This window comes from Sturnus vulgaris, chromosome 3 (genome assembly GCF_052056855.1).
Source record: "Sturnus vulgaris isolate bStuVul1 chromosome 3, bStuVul1.hap1, whole genome shotgun sequence".
Classification (NCBI taxonomy): domain Eukaryota; kingdom Metazoa; phylum Chordata; class Aves; order Passeriformes; family Sturnidae; genus Sturnus; species Sturnus vulgaris.
In genome coordinates, this window is record NC_142245.1 from 100,807,949 (window position 1) to 100,831,771 (window position 23,823).

The 23,823-nt window shown below is 42.6% G+C and overlaps 1 protein-coding gene across 1 annotated transcript; it reads left to right on the forward strand.

Moving 5' to 3' along the window:
• Positions 1–4,499: 4,499 nt before the first annotated feature.
• ATP6V1C2 (ATPase H+ transporting V1 subunit C2) lies at positions 4,500–22,802 on the forward strand. Its single transcript, XM_014894983.2, has 12 exons — positions 4,500–4,897; positions 6,020–6,087; positions 11,286–11,371; positions 15,459–15,553; positions 16,254–16,345; positions 17,988–18,086; positions 19,113–19,181; positions 20,093–20,185; positions 20,600–20,693; positions 20,998–21,095; positions 21,491–21,620; positions 22,427–22,802. Exons 1-12 carry the CDS (start codon positions 4,769–4,771, stop codon positions 22,520–22,522), a joined length of 1,149 nt encoding a protein of 382 aa, XP_014750469.1. The 5' UTR covers positions 4,500–4,768; the 3' UTR covers positions 22,523–22,802.
• The last annotated feature ends 1,021 nt before the right edge of the window (positions 22,803–23,823 follow it).

A 23,823-nucleotide genomic window follows, 5' to 3' on the forward strand; every position in this document is an offset into this window, starting at 1 on the left:
CCTCCCTGGGCACTGCCAGGAGTCGGGATGTGGGCAGAGGCAGGAGCCAGGGCAGCCGTGTGCCCTCTCCGCAGGGCCCAGCCCTTGTCCGGACAGAGCCCTGTCTGTCCGTCAGGAGTGTCCATCAGGCAGGCTGCGGTGTCATTCTCGATGGTCTTCATGTGAACTCAGGAAGGCAGCAGTTGTTCCTGCAGCCTTAGTGGCGGAGGTTTATTTTCTCACCCTGTGGAAAACCGTGTCCTTTAGCCATGGAAAACAGTGAGTCCAGGATTTGCTGATCAGAACCTTGCCAGCAACCATAGAAAGACATATTCTTATTGCTTTGTAGCATCACTGTTGGAAAAAAAGAAAGCCAACATCCAGAATTCCATTCTCGTTCCAATTTACAGGACCAAAAACAAGGATTGAAATAATGTATATCCAGTCCATATGTGTTGAAGAAACAATGAAAATCACAACTAAATTTTTAATGATGTATAACTGGCACAAGGTGCAAACTGAAGCAGTTTCAAATAAGTCTTATGCATGGTGTTCCCTGAATGGTATATCACAACAATGATGATACCAATTTCATTACTAAAAGGAGCTTTATTCTGGGTTGTATTAGAGGGTGTTAGAGCTGAGATTCCTGGGAGATGAGCACCCCTAGATAAAGGTACCTGTAGGTTTAAGCTAGGTGTTTAAGTGCCCATTTCAGAGAGCTAAGGCTTTACTTGCTTATATGTAGGTTGTCTAGTGACAAATATTTGGGATGCCATGTTATCCAGGGCACGTGGATGAGGCTGACACAAGGCTTATGGAAAATCCAAACTCTTCTGCAGTGTAATCTGGAGGCAGGCAGGATGTGCAGGGATATCCCTGGTGGCACTAGAAGCTCAGGCAGCTGAATTTCATCCCTGGTAAGTGCAGTTAATGAAGGATGAGGAGTGTCGTGCCGCAGCCACTGGGTGTCTTCTGTGGGTTGAGAGTGATTGGGTTCCACAGTCTACTTAGAGCACCATGAGCTGTTAATACACGTTTAAAGCCGAATTGCTGAATTCACTTGTCCACAATTCTGGATATTGTAAGGAATCCCAGACATTCATGGGGGGTTGATTGATGTGACTTGGGATGTGCAGGAGACCTGTGTTATCCTAGAACAGCAGCTTGTAGGCCCAACAGGATATTCCAAGGCACCTCAAAAGGCTTTCAGCAGTGTCAGATGTCTGAACCTACAAAGAATTCCTGGGGGTGTAGAACACTGGAGATAGAGCTTTCCTTCTAGTGTCAATGTCATCATTGACTCGGTAATTAATTCTGGTTATCTGTTTAAGAAAGTTATCTTGGGACATACTTCAGGTAGGGTATCTCAATACTCTTATTGATTGTTCAGAGGCAGAGTTTTGCTCCCTCAGTGTGGCACCTGAAGAAATACTCACAAATACTGAGGGTGGCAAAGTCACAGACAAGTTCATTGCTTTGGTGGATCAAAGGGAGCAGAAAGACATGTGATGATCATGAGGGAATTAGACAGCTCTGAGATCACATGGCACCACATGCGGGGCCAGGGAAATGAGCTGGCAGAGCCGGGTTACCATCAGACTGCAGCACGATCCTTGACCCACAGCATGTGCTGCCTGCTCCTTCCCCTCCACCTTCACTGCTGCCTCATCCTAAAAATATGTAATAGAGTAAAAAGAAAAATGTTTGAAAAGTCACCATAAACCAAGAAAATATGATAATGGAAAACATTTAACAGGACATTGCTTAGACATTAACATTGTGCTTTCTTGGTAATTTTCTTTTAAAACAATAAATAAGTAGCATAAAATATTTCACTTTAATAATAGTGAAAAAAGCCATATGAAGAAAAAAAAAGAAAAATGGCATTCCTGCTATAAAATGTTCTGGAATTAAGAAGTGTATATTGTAGAATCCAGAAATCCAACAACCCTACAGCTTGGATTTTACCTTATTTTTTATAACATCCATGTGTACAGAAAAATATTCCTAAAATCTAGCACCACTGCAGCAAGAAACTTTTCTCATCTGTTAGCACTAGTTTCAACTTACGTGATTCTAAGTTTAAGGAGATTATGAGAGTGTAACATTTCTAAAATAAATCATGAAAAGCATTTCCACAGCTTGAGACTGCAGCATGGATCCAGTGAAAACTGTTCTTGGTTTGAGATGGGAAAGAACTGCCTTACCTAGGTGATCAGGTCTACTGTACCTTTCAAACCTGTAAGCTGTGGGTAAAGATGTATGATGTAGATATTTAAACATCAGTTTCATTATTTAAATATATAGTTTAAAGAAACAAAAAAGAAGGATTAGGTAATAATAATTTCTTCTGTGAGCGCCATGTCACAGATCAATATGTTCATTTTTTCCCATAATTTCTGGAGAACCCTTTTTCATGCCCTAGGGAACACGGTGGTTGAAAAGAGTTAGAATCATAGCAGTTATGAGAACCGAATGGTTCATTAGCTCAGAAAAAAACCAAAAAACCCAGAAAAAGCAAACAAAACCCCCCCACAAAATGGTTATTTCAGCTACAAATCTTCTCAATGTCTTTTTCTGGAGTGTTTCGGTAGAGACTCTCCTCCTCCACACATATATTGCTTCTTTATATATCACGAAAAATGTTAAAGAGAAGCAAAGGAAGATGTATCCTTGGCTTACCTAAAGAATCTATAAATTCAGGGCCTAAGACCTTGACCTAGATGTTAGCTACCTAAAGCATGATTTACACGGCATCATTCAGGATGCCTTGCATCATCTGCTTCTTCCTGGTGCTGAAGACACTTAAATCTTTTAGGGATCTTCATTTAAGGTTCTTGGAAATGTCAAGAGGTCTGCTTCTGTGCATGACCAGACCTGCCTGGCCCCAACATCTCATCTTCTTTCAGTTTACTACAGGTCGTGTGGAAAACTAAGAGCATCCTTCTGTTTAACTTCTCGTGGGAGCTTCATTTACCTTTGTTACAGAGGAATATGAGTTTAAAATACATCATTTTTGAAGAAAACAAGCCCCCAGTAATAGCAGAGATTGCCTAAGTGCTGTATGACAGCATGGGAATTAGACCACTCAGCTGGAAGATGAGAACTGGATAACCCTCAGCGAGGGGACTCGACTCCCTCTTGCAGAGATGCCTCTCAGAGGCAGGTACCAAGTGTTTAGACACTTGTTACCTTCAGAGCATGCCTGGATTAGAAATGCCGGGACAACATCATTCCACACAATCTGTGAAATAGTCCCAACGTCTTAACCAAGCTTAACGCAATGTAAAACAAGCTTAAGATTTGGTAAGGACTAAAAGCCTCAGTGACACATGAAGGAAGAAACATCACCAGGAACGTAAGCATCCCTATTTTGCAGACTCCTGCACCCTATATTTGTTAAATGAAGCACTCAGGGAAGTCCCGGAAACAAGAGTTTCCTAGAAGTTTCTTTAATTATTCCAAGACCTTTAGACTTACTAAAGGTAGTCAATGTTTAATAACAACAAATAGCCCCTGCATTATTTGCTCCAGTTTAAAAGACAGCAAGGAGATGCAAAGCTGCCTTAGTCAGAGCTGTGACAGAGCTTTCAGGTCACCAGGCGCAGAAGCCCCCTGTGCTCCAGGAGGGAGCCCTGGTCCCCTTGCACCCACCCGTGGATGCGGCGGCCGCCCCGCGCCTCGCTGCGCTCCGCCCCGGCCCGACCCTGCCCGGCCGCTGCTCCGGGCACGTCCGCGCCGGGAGCCGCGGGGAGCGGCGGGGAGCCAGGGAGCCACGGGGAGCGGCGCCCGCAGGCACTGCAAGGGCAGGTGAGGCAACGGGCAGGAGAGGCAGGGGGCAGGTAAAGCAGCAGGCAGGTAAAGCAGCGGGCAGGTAAAGCAGCAGGCAGGTAAAGCAGCAGGCAGGTAAAGCAGCAGGTAGGTAAGGCAGCGGGCAGGAGAGGCAGCGGGCTGTGCCCCGCGACCCCCCGCGCTCGGACACGGCGGGGCCCGGCGCGGGTGCCGAGGGGTGAGCGCCGCATCTGCCCCGTCCCGCACACCTGAGAGCGAGGGAGTGTGGCGGGGATGCTCCGCGGAAGCTCTCGGGATGGAACGGAGGATTGCGCTGTGGTGCCTGCTGCTCGCTCTTCTGCCCTCATCTCTTTGCTTCGCACCACATAGTTGACCCTCTATTCTTGCCACTGTTCCATCTGTATGGCTCTGCTGATACCGTCCCTGAACGCCAGGATTTTCCTTCCTCCAGCTCCTTCCTATCGAGCCTGGGAAGAAAAAATACAGAGGAGAGCAATATTCCGTCTTGCCAGTGGCATCTTTTGCAGCCTCTATGTTCAGCAGAGGTCTTGCTTTCATTTTTCATTGCAAATGTCCAACAATTTTAGAGAGAGAATTTTTATCAAGCAGAAATTCTTTATTAAATTCGGGTGGTTTGGTGAAGCCACCAAGCTCCCCATAGGCACTGAACTTAAAGCACAAGGCAAATGGAACAGGCTGGGAGGGAAAAGGGGAGGAGGAACTTCATTTCTTCATGCAGAAACTGGATGGAACAATCCTGAGAAGGAAGGAACAGCCACACTCTTTCCGTGACATTCTGGAGAAGGTCATGTTCCATTTCAGCCTGAGACACACAACTGACTCACTCTCGTAGTGTTTCTGAAAAAAAGAAATCAGTGATCTGTTCTAACTCTTTCTGTTCTTGGGGAAGAACACCTTTTATGTGGTGCTCTTTTAGCCACTTACCTGCTTTGAGTTTCTACAGTGACCAGCAGTGAAAGGAAAAGATTAGATCATGTCGGAGTTCTGGCTAATTTCTGCCCCGGGAGACAAAACAAATCTGCAGGCGTGGGAGAGAATGAACACTGTGACATCTAAATCCAACCTGTCTAGCAACAGTAAATTCCATATTCCAGACTTAAAGGTAAGTGAGGACGGGGTTTATGTATGGGCAATACGGCAGCATTAGCCAGGGCTAAAGACTTTTGGGATAAATATGGGATTTATAATTTGTGATAATATGCAGAGAGTAGAAGGAGACTGTGGTTGGGGGATGAGTTGTGTTCATTCAGCCGAAAATCGATCAGAGAGAAATAAGTCATTGTGCTTGAAGCTGAGCTTCACATTGGAAGGGTATATGTATAAGGAGTGAACATGAGTGAATGTTAAATAACTGATCTATTGCATTCCATGTACAATTTGCTCCTAGTCATCAAAGTCATACAGCATGATACATCATGGATTGCTAATGCAAAAGGAGTAGCTGAATATCCACAGCCCTGGCAGCAAGACTACTGACAGAGAAGAGAATGTTGCTTTTTTGTATGCACACCTGAGATTGATATGATTTTTATCATCCATGGACCTTATTTTTGCCATCTGTGTACCTTACCCCACTGGTGGTGGTGAGAGTCTGCTTATGTTGAAGGAAGTAAAGCATTGAAGATGCCCATTCGCATTCTATTTGTTCTACATAAAATTTGTTTCTTCTCCCTTAGATTGACCTTACATAATGTTGAGCTGGCAACATTACAAGAAAAGGTTTGGCAATATGCTGCAATACCATAAATATGTGGTTATGACTGACAGTGATTAAAAAAGCAGATGTTGGTCAGAAATGGCTTTGTGAGAGACAGAGAATACAGACAGACACCCCCTTTTGAATAAGTGCAGCTTCCCTTTGTTATCTCAGTGCATCTGACTTGTTTGTATATGTGCATTATTTGTGTGCATTTCCAGTCACTGTTTTTTCTGGTTAAAGACTATTCTATGCAGCTTGATGATAGGGGACAAAGTGAAAACAGGAAGAAAGACACTGACATGTAATCTTGAGACTACACATACTTTTTTTCCTTTATTGGAAGAGGCTTTTTATGCCCTAGTTCTTGGGTAAAGGAATTGCTACTATTTTCCACTAAGTAAATGAAGTTCTGCCAAACTGTTAAATTCACATATACTAAGGACAAGCCAGTCTCCTTAAGGCTCTGCCAAAAAAAGCCTTAGACAGAGTTGTGCATCTTTCACCTAATTCTCATCTTTTGCACAGGTGGGAACACTGGATGCTCTTGTTGGTCTGTCAGATGAGTTGGGAAAACTTGATAGCTTTGCTGAAAGGTAAAGTAGATCTTATTTACCACCTACAAATGAGAAACAGACACTGTTTTTATGGGAGAGTATGTACTTGTATTCACCTCATCTGACTCAGTTCAGCCTGGACTACAACTGGACTAAACTGGAAAAGCTTTGTTTAACCCTTGTGTTGATTGTCATGGAGTTATTACAAAGAAAGGATAATTTCTTAAAATTTAGCTGAATTATATCCATGGTGGCTTTGTCAGCACAGCAATCTGTTCAAGTGGCAGTGCTAGGGAAGCTGTTTCTCATAAGGAAACAGCTTTAAATAGTGGGTTGTGGGGTTTTTTTTTGTGCTTTTATTTTTTCTTAAAGAACATCTTCCCACCTCATCCAGAAACTTGATAAAACAACATTTAGAGAATGTGAAGCCCTCCCTGATCTTGTTTTGACAGAATGTTTCTATTGAACCTTCTATCCCTTTTCAACCAGATAGAGGACTTCTAAGGATTATATTCTTTTGAATGAAGTCCAGACCTCTCCCTCTCAGGCTTTTAAACTCCTTAAAAACCAGAATATTGACTCATATTACATCAAACCTACTTAAGCAAAGACTCACATGATCTCCTTGCTGATAATTGCCAAGTTTGCCTTTTGGGACAAACTGACCTGGGTGTACAAAAGAATAATGTAGTACAGCAAGCTGAGAAAATGCTAGGTTTTAAGATACTTCATAGCACAAGATAGACTTGTGGGCAGTGAAGGTATAAGCTTCTGGCTTTTTTTGCTTTGTTCTGTTTTTTGCTTTGGCAGCTTACCTCACATGTAGTTTTGGTCACAGAGACATGCATTAGCTGTGGGTCTTTTTGCCTTTTTTCTCCCAGTCCAGACTGATCAGCACTGTCTTGTCTAAATATGCTCAATCCTTTTGTAGATCTTTGTGTGGCAGTTGCAAAGATATATGGAAACCCTGATATAAACTGTTTGCATCTATGCTAGGCAGTTTAGGTAAAAGTTGGTCTGCTAGAATACATTTCTCCGTAGCACTTTTTTTCCTGATTTTACTGGTGCTACATAAGGGTTTTATAAGAATTATTGCATCTGATAACTCTGGGTTGCACAAAAGATTTATCTTTTAGAATCATAGAATATGATTCATATCTCGAGTTGAAATGGACCTGTCACAATCATTGAGTCCAACATCCTGCTCCTCACAGGACTACCTAAAACTAAACCAAACTGCTTTTTCAGGACTTTAAGCAAGACAGAGCAACTTAATTTATCAACAAAACCATCTCCATCAGGACCTTCCCAAAAATACTGCCCCATATTCTTTTGTAACACATTCCAGCTTCTTCTTTAATTGCAGAGATTCTTGAGGAAGTGGAAATGGGGGCAAATCTGGGAAGAGATGGTGCCAATATCTGCTATCTGTTCTAAAGGAAAGTGTTTGATGATCCTTGTGGATATCTTCCATATCAGAATATTCTGTGATTCTGTCTCTAGTCAGAGTAGCAGATAGGAAGCAACTATGTCATCTGGGTTTGAGGCCTGCCAGAAATCATCAGAACTGATTTTTCAGAAAGGCATAACTAATTCCCAGCTTTTTAAAGAATTAGGACTTCTGAAAAGCTGGCTGCAGAATCCATGGAAGATCATGGAGGGCAGTTAGAAGTGAAATGTCAGTAGGAGCTCCTTAGGCTGGCTGACTCCTGTTATCTTTGTCTTTACTTGCCAGCATGATACAGCTGCTTGTTCAAGCTGAACACCACTTTACTCCAGTAATTGTCCCTTTAATGCCAGTAATGACTCTTACCCTCTGGTGGGCTCTAGGCATGGAGCAAAGGGGTCAATGAGGCCCTTCCACTGTAATCTGCTGAGGCAAAGACTCTTCCTGTTTGTCTCATTTGCCTGTCAAGATAGGTAACCAGGAAGAATCAACAAAATTTAAAAAAGAAAGATATTTTGAAAAATAAGAAAAATGCATTAGAGTAGTGGCATTAGAGCAGTAATGGAGAATAACAGAATAATCAAAGATATTATCAGATGAGTCCCATAAGGACATACAAAAGCATTTTGCATTAAATAAATTCCTCAGGTTTTATGTCTAAATTGGGATTCAAGGGTTAAAATGCCAAGCGCTCACACTTGGTTGGAGTTAATGGAATTCAGAGACTTACAAGCCTGTTCAGATGACCTGAGCATTTATGTTCCTGGTCCTGTGAAAGAACTGCCTGCTGAACTGTTGCTGGATAAACACAGCTGCCAGGAGCCAGGCAGCACAAACCTGTCAGCACTGCCTCCTGCCAGGACAGCAGAGAAGGGGCAAGAGTTTGCAGGAGCTATTGTTTCCACATACTTTTATTATTTATTTACACAGGGAGGAGGAGTGTTTTTCCATGTCATCCTGTGGTAGCATGGAGCTCTCTCAAAAGTCTCCTGGGTCACTCTTACCCGGGGGTTCTCTCTGGTCCTCGGTCAGTGGCATACTTGGGAGTGGCCTCAGACTGCAGGACTTCTGCTCCCTGCAGTATTTCAGAGGCCTGGTGGGTAGCACCCTTTCTTTCTCAGTATCACTTCAAGAGTGTTAGACTTTTTTTTTTTGGAAGCTAATGACATTGCAGCAGTTGCAGAAGCAAAACATCAGTCTCAAGACATAATAGTAGTTAAATGGAGTTATTTCCTTTACAGGTTTTTATTACTATTTCTTGAAGCAGTTTTGCTGAAGCTCTCTCTTTTGGTAATGCATCATTTGGTCATGATATTTGCTCAAGGTGGGATTCATCTCATCTAAAGGCAGAGATCTGATGGTTGGCTGTGAAAATTGCCCATTGTTGGATGTCAGTGTAGTCAGTAGGGCTCCTCCACGGGTCTGATTCTTGTAATTTGCCCTTGACATTAATGGTGTGGAAGGGATGGGTTTTGTCTTTGCATGGGAAATGTACTGGGTGAGTGAATCCCACTTGCATTTCACAGGATGCAATGCAAGGCACCAAGGCTAAGGCAGGACTGGAGAACATTTCTCTGGCATAGTGTATTGCTCACAGAGTGGCTGTATCCTGTGGCAGGGACCACAGGATCTCTGGGTGGGAAGGGAGCCAAGCCTTGCCTGGGCAGGTAGGACTGTCAGGTGCATGAGAGCACACACCTCTCCCACCCTTATGGAGAGAGACCAGAGCTGTCTCCCACCTGTCAGGTCAGCCACCAGACGCATTCAAAAGTAATGAAAGCAGCTCAGGCCCTTTGGAGAAACTCCAGATTTATACAGGTCCCAGTGAACTGCTTTCTCCATAATGTCTTTAGTCTCCTGCTATGCTGGTTTTACCAACTACTCTCTTGTTACAAGTTCCTTTGGGCTCTCTGGGCATCATGAAGCAGACAAAAAATAGCTCTATCTACAAGCTGAGATTTACAGAAGTGCTTAGCAAGGTTGCAATTGTCAGGGAACCTTTGTCTGGATCCCTCAGTTCCCCCACAATCTGAGTGTGGGCAACGTGTGCTGTACTCTGGCAACCCTCAGCTGCTGCTGGGTCCCTACGGGGCTAGATGTTCTTAGCCCAGGTGTATAGATTCCTCCTACAGGCACTCTGAACTGCACCTGTCCAGGGTCATGAGAAGAATGATTTTGGTTGAAAGGGTACTTTAAAGATCCTCTAGTTCCAACCCCCAACCATGGGCAGGAACACTTTTCATTAGTCCAGGTTGCTCAAACCCCTTTCCAACCTGGCCTTGAATGCTTCCAGGGACTGAGCATCCACAGCCTCCCTGGGCAACGTGTGCCAGTGAAGAATTACTTTCTTTATGTCCAGTTTAAATCTACTCTTAGTTTAAAACTGTTACCTCTTGTCCTGTCACTATAGGCACTGGTAAAAAGCCTCTGTCCAACTTGCTTATAAGAGCGCTTTATATACTGAAAGCTCACAAGAAGATCTTGTCTTCTTCAGACTGAATTGACCCCAAACAGCACAAATTTTAAGTATTTCATTCTTGGCAGCATCAGCAATCTCAGACTTTTCCTACCAATCGTAGGACTGGAAAACCTTTCCCAAGACTAAGTTTCTTCATAGTAACAGAGATAGATGCAACTGCTTTGCAGCACATGAAGGAAAAGTCCTCTTCTCTGATGCTTTCCTGGTATCTATATCTGGTCCAAAGTCCCTTTCCTGCTCTTGAAAACCACAGGATTTGTCACAAAAACAGATTGTCCAATCAGGCAACACATTGTCCAAACACTGTAGAAGCCCGTTCAGTCTCCAGCTCATCTGCAGCTGTAGTTGTCTCCCTTCATTAAGGAAAGAAAGAGAAATGAAGCCTGCTGTTACACTCCCTGTCATGATCCTAAGGATTGAGTCCATTTCATGTCCCTGCCAATTTAATGGTCAGGCAGTAACCTTGTAGCTGCTGGCTTTTTACAAGGTATAGTCAACCTAGGACAGTTAGGGAACTGCAGGCCAAATTCTGTGAATATTTTTGAGTGCAGGATACTTAAACAACCAAAAAGTCTCTCAGCCTGTATGAGACAGGTACTTTGACTAGAGACAGGGGTAACTACTGCTAGAGGGATTTGTTTAATCAATTTCTTAAAATAAATAAAGAATAAGTGGCACAGTGGAGACAGTGTTCTTTAAGAGGGTCTCTGTACAAGTCACTACTCTGAATTGGGCAGAAGGATTTGAATCTAGTTCTATACCTTAAAGGAGTGTCATGTCCACGATGCTAAAAGAGAAGGAAGAGTCCTGCAAAGAAAAGGAATAAGAAGGAAATTCCCCATCAAGCAAGATAACAATGGTATTTTCCCCTGAGTATTTTTTGAGAACCTTTTCTCAGCGAGCCCTAAGGATTTCTTGAACTTCCTATGTAACAGATCTTCAGTCAATATATAGCCTCCTTTGCCTTCATCATCTTGGGGGTTTTAAACAAGAGTTTCTTGTCTTTCTTGCCTTCTGATTTCTGCTATATGTATAATAAGTGTATAGAAGATTGACTCTTGATCTTCTGTAAGTCCAGAGCACAGGCAAAATGACATTACCTATGTTTTTGCAGAGATCAGTGTTTTTAGAGGTAAGACAGGTAGTTCTGCATTGTGTCCTAGATTTTTTATTATCATTTGAACTGCAAATTAACCTGCTTTGCTTCAGAAGTGTTTTGTTTGGGCATTTCTGGGTTTATCAGATCACTTTGAAACTGTCTTTTAATAATTTTGTTTCTTCACTAACAAAGTTTGTCTTGTTACACTTAAGCGTAATAAAGAAAATAGCCCAGTACATAGGAGAAGTTATGGAGGACTCAAAAGACAAAGTCCAGGAAAATCTTCTGGCCAATGGAGGTAGGTGCTGTGAATGTGGGGGTTTAAATACTGCTGCTGCTTTTGCTTGCTTCAAAATATGAATATATGGAATTGAAACCCTGACACTTTAGAAGGGACAACCATCAGCAGCATTTTATAAGAATGTGTCTAGCCTTCTCCTATTTTTCTCAGCACAAGCTAACTTTGGAGTGAATATGAAAATAAGAGACACACTGGTTCACTCCTAACATGACCTACCACACTTCTGTGCCCTGCCTGGGCTTGATTTCTTAAGGGCACCTAAATCTTATTCTGTATAGCTGTGTGACAACTGTCAGTCATCTGTCAGTAATTTGTATTCCCCAGTTATTCTGGAAAAGTACAACAAAATTGGATGTGGTACGCATGCTGATTACAGACTTGCAGCATGATACTTTTGGATAAACTAAGAGTGCACACTCCATCTCCTTTTGTCTGCAATGTTGTACTTCAGACCTGTATTTGTAAATTTGTATTTCTTGTAGAAATGTCCTTGAATGATATAAAACTGATATTTGATGGGTGCAACTGTTCGAGAAATACAATAATCTCACTTACTGTGTTTCAGGGCTAAAGGATAAAATGAAATGTCTCCAAAGTATGTTGAGGACTGATGGTTGTGGTGTTGCTACATGCATGCATTTGTGTATATTAGTGCTAGACACAAGTCTTGGTCTGGTTGTAGAGATACAGTGATCAGGTTACGATGGATTTCTCAAGTAACAACCTCGTAGCTTGATCACGATATCCCTATGACTTGAGAAACAACAGGTTTTGTTAATTTCCTTTGTTTTCCCCTTTTACAAGTGATTTTTCTCCTATCAGCTCTGCATGTGTTGTATTAAAAGGATATGGAAGTTACTTGCATGTGTTACTAATTTACTCTGCCTAGGTTTGATCATCCAAACAAATCATATTGAATTAGAACATTAACCTTTTTAAGATTATTTACTGCATCTTAAAAAATGAAGTCAGCTTTAGTATATGAGAATTCCCCAAATATATTTGTGTTAGTCGTCATAAGCATCAGCAACTTTACTGTACCAATTCTTCCTCCTTCCCTTTCTGATTGGCAAACCAACTATAAAGTTGAAGACTTTCTCGAAGTTGTGAAATCAGAACCAAAATTATAAGACACTATTTCTTGCTGCATGGTCCTGTTTCATACTATTCGACCATCCCAAGATGATTTTAAGTAATTCTGTCTTTAGCTCGCTTCATATAACACCAATAGCAGTTTGGTGGTGGCTGTGCATCTAAAAGGTTTTTTGCTAGATCTGTAGGAAGAAAATCTAAAGTAGTAAAAAATACAGCACTTTTAGTTACATGAACTTGTACACACACACACACACACAGACACTCAACTTTCCAGTTCCAGGACAATGGTTGAAAGCAGCCACATGCAAATTTTGCTCTCTTATAAAGAGAAATGTGTGCTTGTGTAATATAGAAACTTTTTATATATCCTAAAAGCATAGACAAGCTTTCTTGAAATGTAAATAAAGCTTTTCTTCAAAGATTCATACCAGATTCTCTTCCATTTATGGAAATGTTAAACCTAAATGAATTTAAAAATTTGGTAAGTGGTGGAATAACTCCATTCCTTATAGTGAGTCTGAAACAAAGCAAAATGAGAAGCATTACACTTTTGAAGAATCAAGTGTTTTGGAGAAGGAAGTATTTAACATTGTGCTTTAGAGCTGGGTGTGTAAATTAGACTATGAGACATTCAGGCTGTGGATTCCCTGGGCAGTTGTGAGCTGGTAGGAATCATCTCTCCTGGGTGGGCAACTGTGTGAAGTCTTTCAGAAGTGACTTGACAGGTTCCATGAATGAGGGATGCCATTCCAGGAGCATCAGGGTGCTGGGGCTGCTTGGCATTTTAAACGCATCTCTGCTAGTGTGTTCACAGTAGTTTGTGCCATCCCCAAGATCAGGCTTAACCAGCCTGCACCAGTGCCAGCTAGCACTGGCAAGCTCACTCAGGAGTGAGCTTGAAAAACTGGGTTGAGAACTCATGCTGTGCTCAACTGCCCAACATTTGGATGCTGCCGAGATTCAAGGAATGTGAGGATAGAAAGGGCATGTGAAGTTCTTCAGCGAAATTTCTATCTCATCAGCTATAAATAGTGTCTGTCTTTAAAGAGCCTGTGTCTGCAAAGCCTAAGCACACAGGCCTAGAAGAGAGGCAGCAGGGTGAAATCCTTGTGTTGTGTACCCCTTGCTGAAAATGCTGTGTGAACTTTGTAGCTGGAGTATTGGAACTTTGTAGCTGGAGTATTTTTGACCTCTCTGCCTTCCCCACAGAGATCACAAGCAAGCACCAACAGAGAACTGCACTCAGCAGCTGTGTCATAGTTCTCCCAATCTTCTGCAGTTTTGCCCCTTTTCTACACTCTCCCTGTGGAGGAGAATTTGCTCATTCCTGCTCAGATATTAGCAGGAAGGGTCGGATCTTTGCCTATGACTCTTGTCCATTGACACAGCTGTGGTTTTGAAAGAGGGGAGAACACTGCCATGGCAAGTGCTCTCTGCCTTCCAGGAAGTTTATCACTTGCTAAGAAGCCTGTTTCTCCTAACATAAGACTTTCCATGCTTTGGAAATCTAATAGGGTAAACTGACTCTGTTGTGGGGTGAGAGAAGCCCATGGAAAGGAGAGTGCTCTCCTGCCAAGGGTATTCAGTATCACATGAGACTGCAGAGTACCCTCAGCCTGGTGGTATGGCAATTACACAGTTTTTCACATTCCTTCTCATGCATCTTGGTTCATAAAGTTTTTCCCTAAACCTCAAAGTCCAGCCCATAAGAAATTGTGCTCAAAGCTAGCTCTGGGACTGAATTCACTCCCTGAACAAGGCAGCAAAGAACACTGAAGGACCCCAGCATGCATATCTTTTTACTTGGCACTTTGAGCTTGTTTTGCTCCCTGTCACCTCAGAGCAACTTCCCAGACATTCTTGCTATTTACCCTCGTGGTCTGGAGGGAAGCCCACCTTTTAGGTGACAGTGCTTCTGGCCTCTTCGTCTAGACCTTGAGACCCTGCCTGCTGGCTTCCTCTTGTCTCCCTAACCTTCTGGAGGGCAGTCCCAGCCTTTCTTGTTTCGGCAGGATACATGACTTTACCCCATCATATAAAGGTCTGCAAGAACACTTTGTAGTGGTGTGTTCAGCAACCAAAGGCTCTCAGGACTCTGACAAAGAGCTGTTTGATTTCATGAGTTGCTGGAGGAGAATTCCTTATTTGGTACCATAATGTACTAAGGCTTAGTATTTTCTAACATCAAGAACCCTTGATCTTCAAATAGTGAAACTGTTTGAAAATCTTGTTCTAGGAGCTGGGTGTTGTATGTGTTCATTTCCCTTTCATTCTGGAAAGAAGCTGTGCGTCTCCATGCTCCAAGGGTGTGTGTTTTGGGGGTTGCATGCCCAGGTCCTTGCTGTGAATTTCTGTTCTTGGATGCTGTGACTGGATTTATCTATTATGTAAATAATCTCTAGCTTTTGTGAAATGGAGATCTCTGTGTGCAAAGTCAATGAGGAATTCCTCATCCCACCTGCATTTGTTTGATTTCTAGTGAGCATTTGACTGAATCACAGAGAAGTGACATCTGCTATGCTCTTAATACTTTTGATCAAGCTCTCAGCAACCCTGAATATTACTGCTGATTCTGGGCACAAAGTATTTTTCTGATAGCTGTTGCTGGGATTAAATTCAGGCATATTGCAGAAATTAAGATTGAGATTACACAAAACTGTTTTTACTGTGAAGAATAGCTGTACACTGCTGTGTCCCACTGATACAGATAATGTTACACTTTCTCTGTACTGTTAGCTGTAATGCAGAAAAGATTTTTGGTTTAACTTTTAAGTTTGGGGATGTTTAGGAAGTTGATTAGATTGGGCATAGGATCTGTGCATATTTGATCTAGATTAAATCTCAATTAGAATTGAGAGGTGGGCTTCTGGTTAAAGCTCTAAAGTTAATCAAAGCTATACCTAAGATATAGCTGGGGACTACTCCCCAAACCTTGACTTGCCATCTAGTACCATGCTACCTCCTGTCATGCATCTCTTTGCATTTTCAGTTGACCTAATTAGCTACTTGACACGGTTTGAGTGGGACATGGCCAAATATCCCATAAAGCAGCCGCTGAAGAATATATCAGAAGCATTAACAAAGGTAAATTGTACTCCAGATTTTAAGATGTTGACATCGGGAAGCATGTCTTTTGGCTGGTTGTGATTCCTCCTCTCATGGCAGTCAGTGGGAGCTTTGCCTTTGGTTTGGGCAGGAACAGGCTCAGAAGCACACACTTTGTACTGAAGTAGTTGATATTATTTTAATTTCTACTGCAATAATAATGATACATACATTGAAACCTATCCAGTCTGTAAGTATATGGCACTTTATCAGATTCACTAGAGTACATTGATATATTTTCTGCACTTTAATCCCCTTCATTGTTTTCTTTTTTTTTAATATACTGCCATATTATTCTCCTCCTCACTTTGGAACTTTTTTGTGAAATTGTTGGTCTGACTTTAAATCAAATGCCTTCAGGCTGAATGAATTATATACACTGTCAGTTCATTCAGAAAGGCATGAGGTGTTGTTGTTCAATGTAGGTAGCAAATAAAACCATGAACCTGCCGCTTAGGTACATCTCTAGCACACCAACAGCAACAGCTCACTGAACCCTACTTTCTGCAGGGGCCTTTGCCCCAAGGGAGCTCTGACCCCGGCTCTCTCTTGGCCACAGGCTGGTGGTTTTAGGGGACCTGGCAGCTATGTCTCTGTGTTAAGGTGCAGTAGTAGTGGGACTGAGGTGAGAACAAGGACTCAAGCACTGCATTGACTCCCTTTTTTCACTTTGTTTTAGCAAGTGACTCAAATAGAAGCAGACCTAAAGACCCGATCAGCTGCATACAACAACATTAAAGGAAATTTGCAAAGCCTGGAGAAGAAAACGATGTAAGTGTTTTGCAGTGGGGATGTTGTTTTGTGGCTGAAATGCAGGCAGTGTGTGCTCACGCCCATTGCTGTGGGGTGGATCACATGTGTTCTGATGGGAACAACTTTTCCAGCCTTGGGACATGCTGAGAATTTCGAGACCTAATGAAAACAGGTGGTGGGGTAACTGGTGTGGTCAGCATATCTCAAAATCAGCTCAGGGAGGCTGAAATTCCTAATAGGATTTTATTGACAGTGTGAGCAGGCAGTCTTGGAAAAAGTCAACTGTTTAGCTCTGATGTGACTTCAGGGAGCCAGAAATTAGATGAGCAGTGTCAACTGGTGGATTCCTTTGCCACTTGGAGCTGTGCTCTATGTTCTGAACAGCATTTGCAAAGCTCCCATAGAAAACAGCTCTGTCTTGCTTGATCCTGCAGTTCACCAGCTTCCCACTTACATTTTTGTTTTCTTTCTTTCCTTCTGTTGGTTCAGGTAATGCACTCTTCAGGCTTCCCAAATGTTCTCTCTCCTGTCTTCATCTGCTTATGGTCTTTGCCTATGTCAGTGCTGATACCTGGGTTTTTTTCTAGGATATCACTGGGGAAAATGGTCACATCCAGTAAGTAGTGAATTTAAAGCAACTTAGATGATGCTGTGCAAGCCCTCACCCAACACATGCTCATATGTGCTACTGTTCCTACTCAGGATTTGGCACAGGGCACAGGTGGGCTGCCTGACACTGCAGTCAGCCAGGCTAGCAGCCAGAGCCCCAGCAACATGAGGAGAGAGAAGAATGGAGACCTCATGGCCAGAGACAATCTTCCTGTCACCATTTCGTCCACCTTTAAATGCTGACAACTCTGGTGTCCACCAGTGCCAGATAGCTTGGGTTGAACAAACATCTAATAAGTTACCAGTCACTTAGTTAATATTTAGACTGGCCCAGTGAACCTCAAATCAAAAACTACTAGTTTAAGTCCTTCTTCACTCCTGCCCAGTGACAGGGAGGGCAACTCCTCTTCACACCTAGTGCTTTCCACCTATATACAGCCAGCCCTGGTATCTACTTGTCCTAGGGACTAATGTGATTGGGCGGGCTCAGTCTGTGGAGACCCTCTGCAGGTCCCACCTGTGTGTGAGACTGCTGCTCTCACTGCGGTTCAGCAGGAATGTCTCAGTGTGCTTGTCCACAGCAGTCCAGGAATGCCAGGTGGCTGTGATGGCTTAGGTCTGTACTCACATGGCTCATTCTGCCTGCAGCATGCTCACACAAGCAGCTCAACAGGCTTCCTGAGAGAGCAGGCGCTTCCTACAAGATGCAACAATGATTGGGAGCAGATGTGCACTTCCCAAGTATTTACACTCTTACTGTAAAAATAATAGCAGCAGAATGGTGTAATTTTACATAAAGGGCGTAAACTGTCCTCCCGCTAGCCACTAATATTGTATTCTTAGTATTAGTTACTTTTTGATTCTTTCAGTTGCAGTATAAATAACAAAACAGCCATTTCAGAAGTGTAGCTGTGTCCTTTAGCCACCTCCTTCTGGGCCTTCTTTTACCCCAGTACATGCTACTAGCGTCTCCACTCACAGCACAATGCCTCCAATGTTCTGCTGCTGAGTTCCTGCTACTGTTATTCTTACTTTGTCTTCTTCACCATAGGGGAAATCTGCTGACCAGGACCCTGGCAGACATTGTGCACAAAGAAGACTTTGTTCTGAATTCCGAGTACCTTATCACCCTGCTCGTCGTGGTGCCAAAGTAAGACAACAGTGTGTGCACACACCCCGTGTGGCACTGAGTCCCAGCCATTAGCACCAGAACCAGGTGATACCGGCTCAGGCTAGGGCAGCTCAGGAGTGCCCTCACTGGGACATGGGTGGAGCCCTTAGCAAAGAAGAAAGAACAGTTTCTGCCAAGAGCGGTGCTAGCACAAAAGAAGGAGACAAAGACTGCACCAAAGCTGGAGCAGGATGATGGGCATAGTAGGTTTTTCATGGTTACGAGTGGGTTCTCAGTCTCCTGATAGGAATAGCATGAGCTAAAAGACAACTATATTCTTACTGCAGCATAACCAGTTTCTAAAAGGAATTAGACCTGTTAAACTCACAGTCTCTCTCTGCTGGCTGTGCCCTTGTAAGTGCCCATACACAGAATGACTGATACCAATGGTGAAGTGACAAAATGTTCTCCTCCTGGCCCTACCCAAAGCTTTTCCTCTCCATATAGTCCTGTCTCAACACACATACAACACCATCACTCTTCTGTCTCTGAAAACCAGGTTGCAGAAAGCTATCTGAGGTAAGTTTGCTGACTTCATTATCTGAGTTTATTCACACTAAAAAGAGACTTCTCTCTTTGCAAACTCTTACCATCCCCTTGTTCCTTTTCTCACAGCGTTGGCATTTGCCACGAGTGCAGTCTAGCACCGGATCAGCACTGGGATTGCTCATAGCAGATGTAGCACACCTACTCATGGAGCAGGGCAGCTTGTGCAGGGGTCCTGGAGCGTGGGACACTGTGTGGCAGCCTAGAAGTATATGCCACGTTCTTTCCACCATCACCTTCCTGATGTTGACCCTTCCTCAAGCCAAGATTTAAAGTGAAGACTAAGGGTGTAGCATTGAGGGAAGCATCTCCTTGGCTGGTGACTAGGAGAGGAAAGGATAGGAGAGGCTTAATGTATCTTAATGACGTAACCCATTAGCTTAATTAATTACATATATCAACATTTGCTTTCCAGTATATAGTATTTATTTCCTGTGCTTTCTTTTGTGTTGCTCAAAGGTCAAGCTACCTACAGTGGCAGAAGACCTATGAATCACTTTCAGATATGGTAGTACCTCGCTCTACCAAGTAAGTGAAATTCCAGATTAAGCTCTGTGTTTGTTTCAGAGATCTCTGTCATGTTTCAGCCCCCCAGATTGGTGAATCCTGAAGGACATCACTAGTCTCATGCATAGGCTCCACATTAACGTATTTGCAATTCAAATAGAAATTAGTTTGTTGAAGGAAAGTACAGATGAAAGAAAAAAAGTCAGATTTTTAAAATTAGCTTGTTCCGTTTTCCAGTAATCAATTTCTTTTTACTTTCAACAAGGCCTTTGCTTCTTTTTGTGTAGAACAGGCAATTTATTACATTAACTGAGGTATAGTTTAGATACATGCAATCACATAGAGCTTTATGGAAAGTACTTTATAAAACGATGAAATATGAAACTTCATTTTTAATTGCTTCCTGTTGTAGCATAGAATAATTCAGCATACCGTCATTTGCACTAGCAAAAGCCATATTAACTCATCCTTTCAAAAATCTTTCCTAGGACTTAAATATTCCATTGCTCAGCTCATGCAGACTATGAGATCCAGTCCAGGGAACAAGAGCTGACAGTGGTATTACCTGAAACGGAGAAGGTAGAAAGCACAGAGAAAGAAACAGTCTTGTCTACAGTCTGTCTCAAAAACACAAGTGTATGTAAAGATGGGGGAATGTTACCAGGAAACAGAGAAAAATCAGGCAGGAAGAATGTGTGTGTGTTACAGTGGGTTCGGGATCTAAGCCAATTGAGTTTTACATTGAGATAGAATAGCCAGTGCAAGTAAAGTAATTGTTCCCTGTTTCTGTCACAGCAGTTTTCAAAAAGCAGGGTGTTGTTCAGTATCATAAATAAAAATAAAAAGAATTGCAAAAGGGAAAGATGAGGTAGGTAAAAAAGGCATGAGAGATTTGCCATGTCAAATCACAGCAGTGGATTTCCCTCCCACAGAATGATCGCCGAGGATGCAGAGGGAGGACTTTTCACTGTGACCCTATTTAGAAAAGTCATGGATGACTTTAAGGCTAAAGCCAGGGAGAACAGGTAAGAAGCCCTGACTGCTGGGCAGGGCAGGCTCACAAGAGATGAGGATGAGGTGAGGCTTGTTGTGTGTGCAGCATGCTGAATCCATCACTAGTTTTAGGACTTCTTGCCTCCTTGAGTTGCTGTTGGTCCTAAAGTCACTGAGGAGGCAGAGTGGGAAGGAACTGTGGTAGCAGAATCAGTGATCCTGTTCTTTAAGCTCCAAGTTACAGATTCTGGATTTCCCTTTCTGCTCTCATTGTGCTGATAGCAGGAAGCTGGCTTTTTGGGGTTGATTTCAACTACCGCCTTCCACATGCTTTAACTTGTTTAATGGCTAGCATCTTCCCATACCTGCTTCTCCCAGGGAAAAAGAAATGAGTGTGCATATTACCTAGACTAAGGCTTGTGAGAACAAATGTCATTCAATTGTAGGTTCATTGTTCGAGAATTTTATTATGATGAGAAGGAACTGAAATGTGAAAAGGAAGAACTGATGAAATTAGCTTCTGACAAGAAACAACAATATGTAAGTAGCTCCTTTTGAGTTGGTGGCCCACAGGGGCAGCCTTTGCTACCAGCATTCCTAAGCACCTCTCTCAGAAATGGCTGTATGGTTGCAACAGTCTCTGGAGAGCTTCATTTAGCCCATAAAACAGGCATGGGGAAAAAAACATGATTTGCTCAAGGTCACTTGAGTTTCTGATAGACTGGGAGCCACTATCAGGCTGCCTGGGAACTATCCCAGCAGCCCATGATGGCCTCAGTAGCAGTGTTGGCTGTAGAGTTGCTTCACTCAGCACAGGGATCACAGCACTGTTCTGCTCTGACAGGGCCCCTTACTGCGCTGGCTGAAGGTGAACTTCAGTGAAGCATTTGTGGCTTGGATTCATGTGAAAGCCTTAAGAGTTTTTGTTGAATCTGTCCTGAGGTGAGTAAACACAGAATGCAGGCAGAGATTCCTGGGGAATTCAAAATGTACAGCTCTCTTTCTGGTGCAGTTCCTTTGTGGAAGGAACCCTTACACACCTTGTTTTATCTTGCTCGAGGTGTGTGCCTTATACACTTCACTCCAGGAGCTCACAGAAGACAATATAGATACAAATCTGATGAAAAACTATTATTTGGGGGCACTTACAGGGAAGAGGAAAACAGAAAGACACTGTTGACTTTTGGCTTCAAAAATAAAATATTTTCCAATAAGGAGGTGGCATTGTTTCTGTAACACATCATCAGTGGGCATGCCTGGAGGCTGCGGAGGGAGAAGGGCAGGAGCAGACAGCTGTGCCCCTTCCCAGCAGATGATCATGTATGTTGTGTTCCGAGGTATGGCCTCCCTGTGAATTTCCAAGCAATGCTGCTGCAGCCAAATAGGAAGTCTGTGAAGCGCCTGAGAGATGTCCTGAACGTGGTCTTCAAACACCTGGATGAAGTTGCAGCAGCAAGTATAATGGAGGTATGTATTTGGACTGAAAGTGCACATGCTGTAACTTCTCTCAGCTTAGCCAAGTGAACACGTCCACGCTCCTGTGGTTAGAGCATACATCTCCTCACATCCTGCAATCATAGGAGCCCTTTATGCAGCTCTAGTCCCAGCTGGTTACAGGCTGGATTAGGGTAGCTCAGATTATAATGCAGATGCAGAGAGTTGCTTTCATTTTCTGTTGAAGCATCTCATGTTTACAGCTACCAGAACAAAATAGGTCTGCTCAATTATGGTCGTTCCTCTATGTAAAAAGCTTAAAATCTGCTATAAACATTCAGATCAACAAAAGTAAGAAAAAGTAATTTGGAACTAAATCCTAGGGCTGTGACACCTCTGTCCCCTGTAAAAGGCTGTCATTCATAAATAACCTAGGCCTTCAACAAGCAACAGTAGTTGCTTTCTCCTTCCCTGTATCTTGAATTACAATTCATAACAATTTAGGCTAAACCAATAAATGAGCTAGCAGGCCTTCAAAACAGCCTAAAAGCAGCAAGCACGGGTCCACTGAATGAAGGGAGAACAAATGAATTGCTGTAGAGGTGAAGCAGACAAAAATACTGCAAGTTCATAAGAGCACAGGCATGAATTCTCAGTGCTAATTACATTAGGCAGCCTGAAACAAGAAGCAGAGCAGATTCTCAGTGGTGAATTCACCATCTTAAGCATGGCACATAGAAAGCTCCATTGCACCTGTGTGAAAGCAGCACAGAAACAATCCCCTGGAGCTTGGAACTGTGCAGGTTTACTGGTACTAAAGCTGTTACTTCCTTTTGCAGCCTGGCATGGACATCCCTGGGTTACAACTGAGTAATCAAGAATACTATCCTTATGTCTATTTCAAGATTGACCTCAGTCTTCTTGACTGTAGTTAAAGAAGAATTGCTCAAGCTTCATCTATTAATTTTCAAGACTCTCATGTTACTATAAAACAATCTTTAGCTGCTGAAAGTCAAATTAAAATGCAAATACTGTAGCAGGATGATCTTCCTACCACTTCTAGTAATTTTTACAGTGACTACAATAAGTTCTCTTATTCGTAGTTTTACAAAAACGTATTTCAGAGGCAGAGGTACTATGGTAGTATTTATTTTTTTTTTTGGTAAATTACAAAGATGGAATATCTACTGGACTTGAAATAAAACAATTTAAAAGGTGTGGTGGCTAATGGATCTACTAGGTGTATACAGTCCTCTTTTTCTAACAAAGCAAACTTAAAAAATCCAAACAGAAAAAGTAGAAAGCATCAGAGCAAAGCCCAAAGTTCCTTTAACTTAACAAAAAAACCCAAAAAGCTTAAGAGGAAAGATCCTCAAAAGTGCTGTGGAACTTACCATAATATGATTTACAGTCCCAAGTACTCATGAGTTTAGTTTTTGCTAAGATATTTCAGTTAGAACAGTTCCATTACAGCTCATCTGCTGGGATGATTTTAGAGTTGGAGCACATCTCCTGCACGGAATCAGCAGTTACTGCTGGCTGCCCGTGGTTCTGACACTGCCTTTCACAGGGATGAGCTACGGGCAATCTCTTACACACACCAGATGACAAATATCCATATTATGTATTTCCTTGAAAGAAGGGGAATCTTTCAACTCTTTCATTCCTTATTTATAAACAAGCTGATCACATCAGGGTCACTTCACTTGACACCAATATACAAGACATGAAGAGCAATAAAATAATAGTATTTTTATTAAAAAAGCAGCAGTAAACATCCCTATTTGCAGTCCTGATTCCCCTTCCAAAGGAAATAGTAATTTCAGATCAAAACAATGCCAGATGGGAAGTGAAGAAATATTACCCAATTTGCTGGAGACAGCACCAGGGTGGTTTTCTGTTAGCACCTGGAAATCCTTATGCCCTCAAACAGAGATTAGCTTCATTGCTAATCCAGGGGAAAGACCAACAGCTCCCAGCATCTCTCATTGCAGCAGCAACCCCACTTCCATTGTATTAATGATCTTATGAATTCTGGCACAAAGAAAGAGAAAGCCCCTGAGAAGGAATAGGAAAAGGAAGACCGAAGAGCATTTAAACTAAGATTGTCCATCTTATCAGGCTTTAGGCCAAACTGTCAAGATCTCACAGCAAGGAGGTGGTTTAAGACTCCCCTCTGCACAAGCCTCTCTATTCTACAGTTCACTTTCAAGAGTCATCCAAAATGGGACTGCTT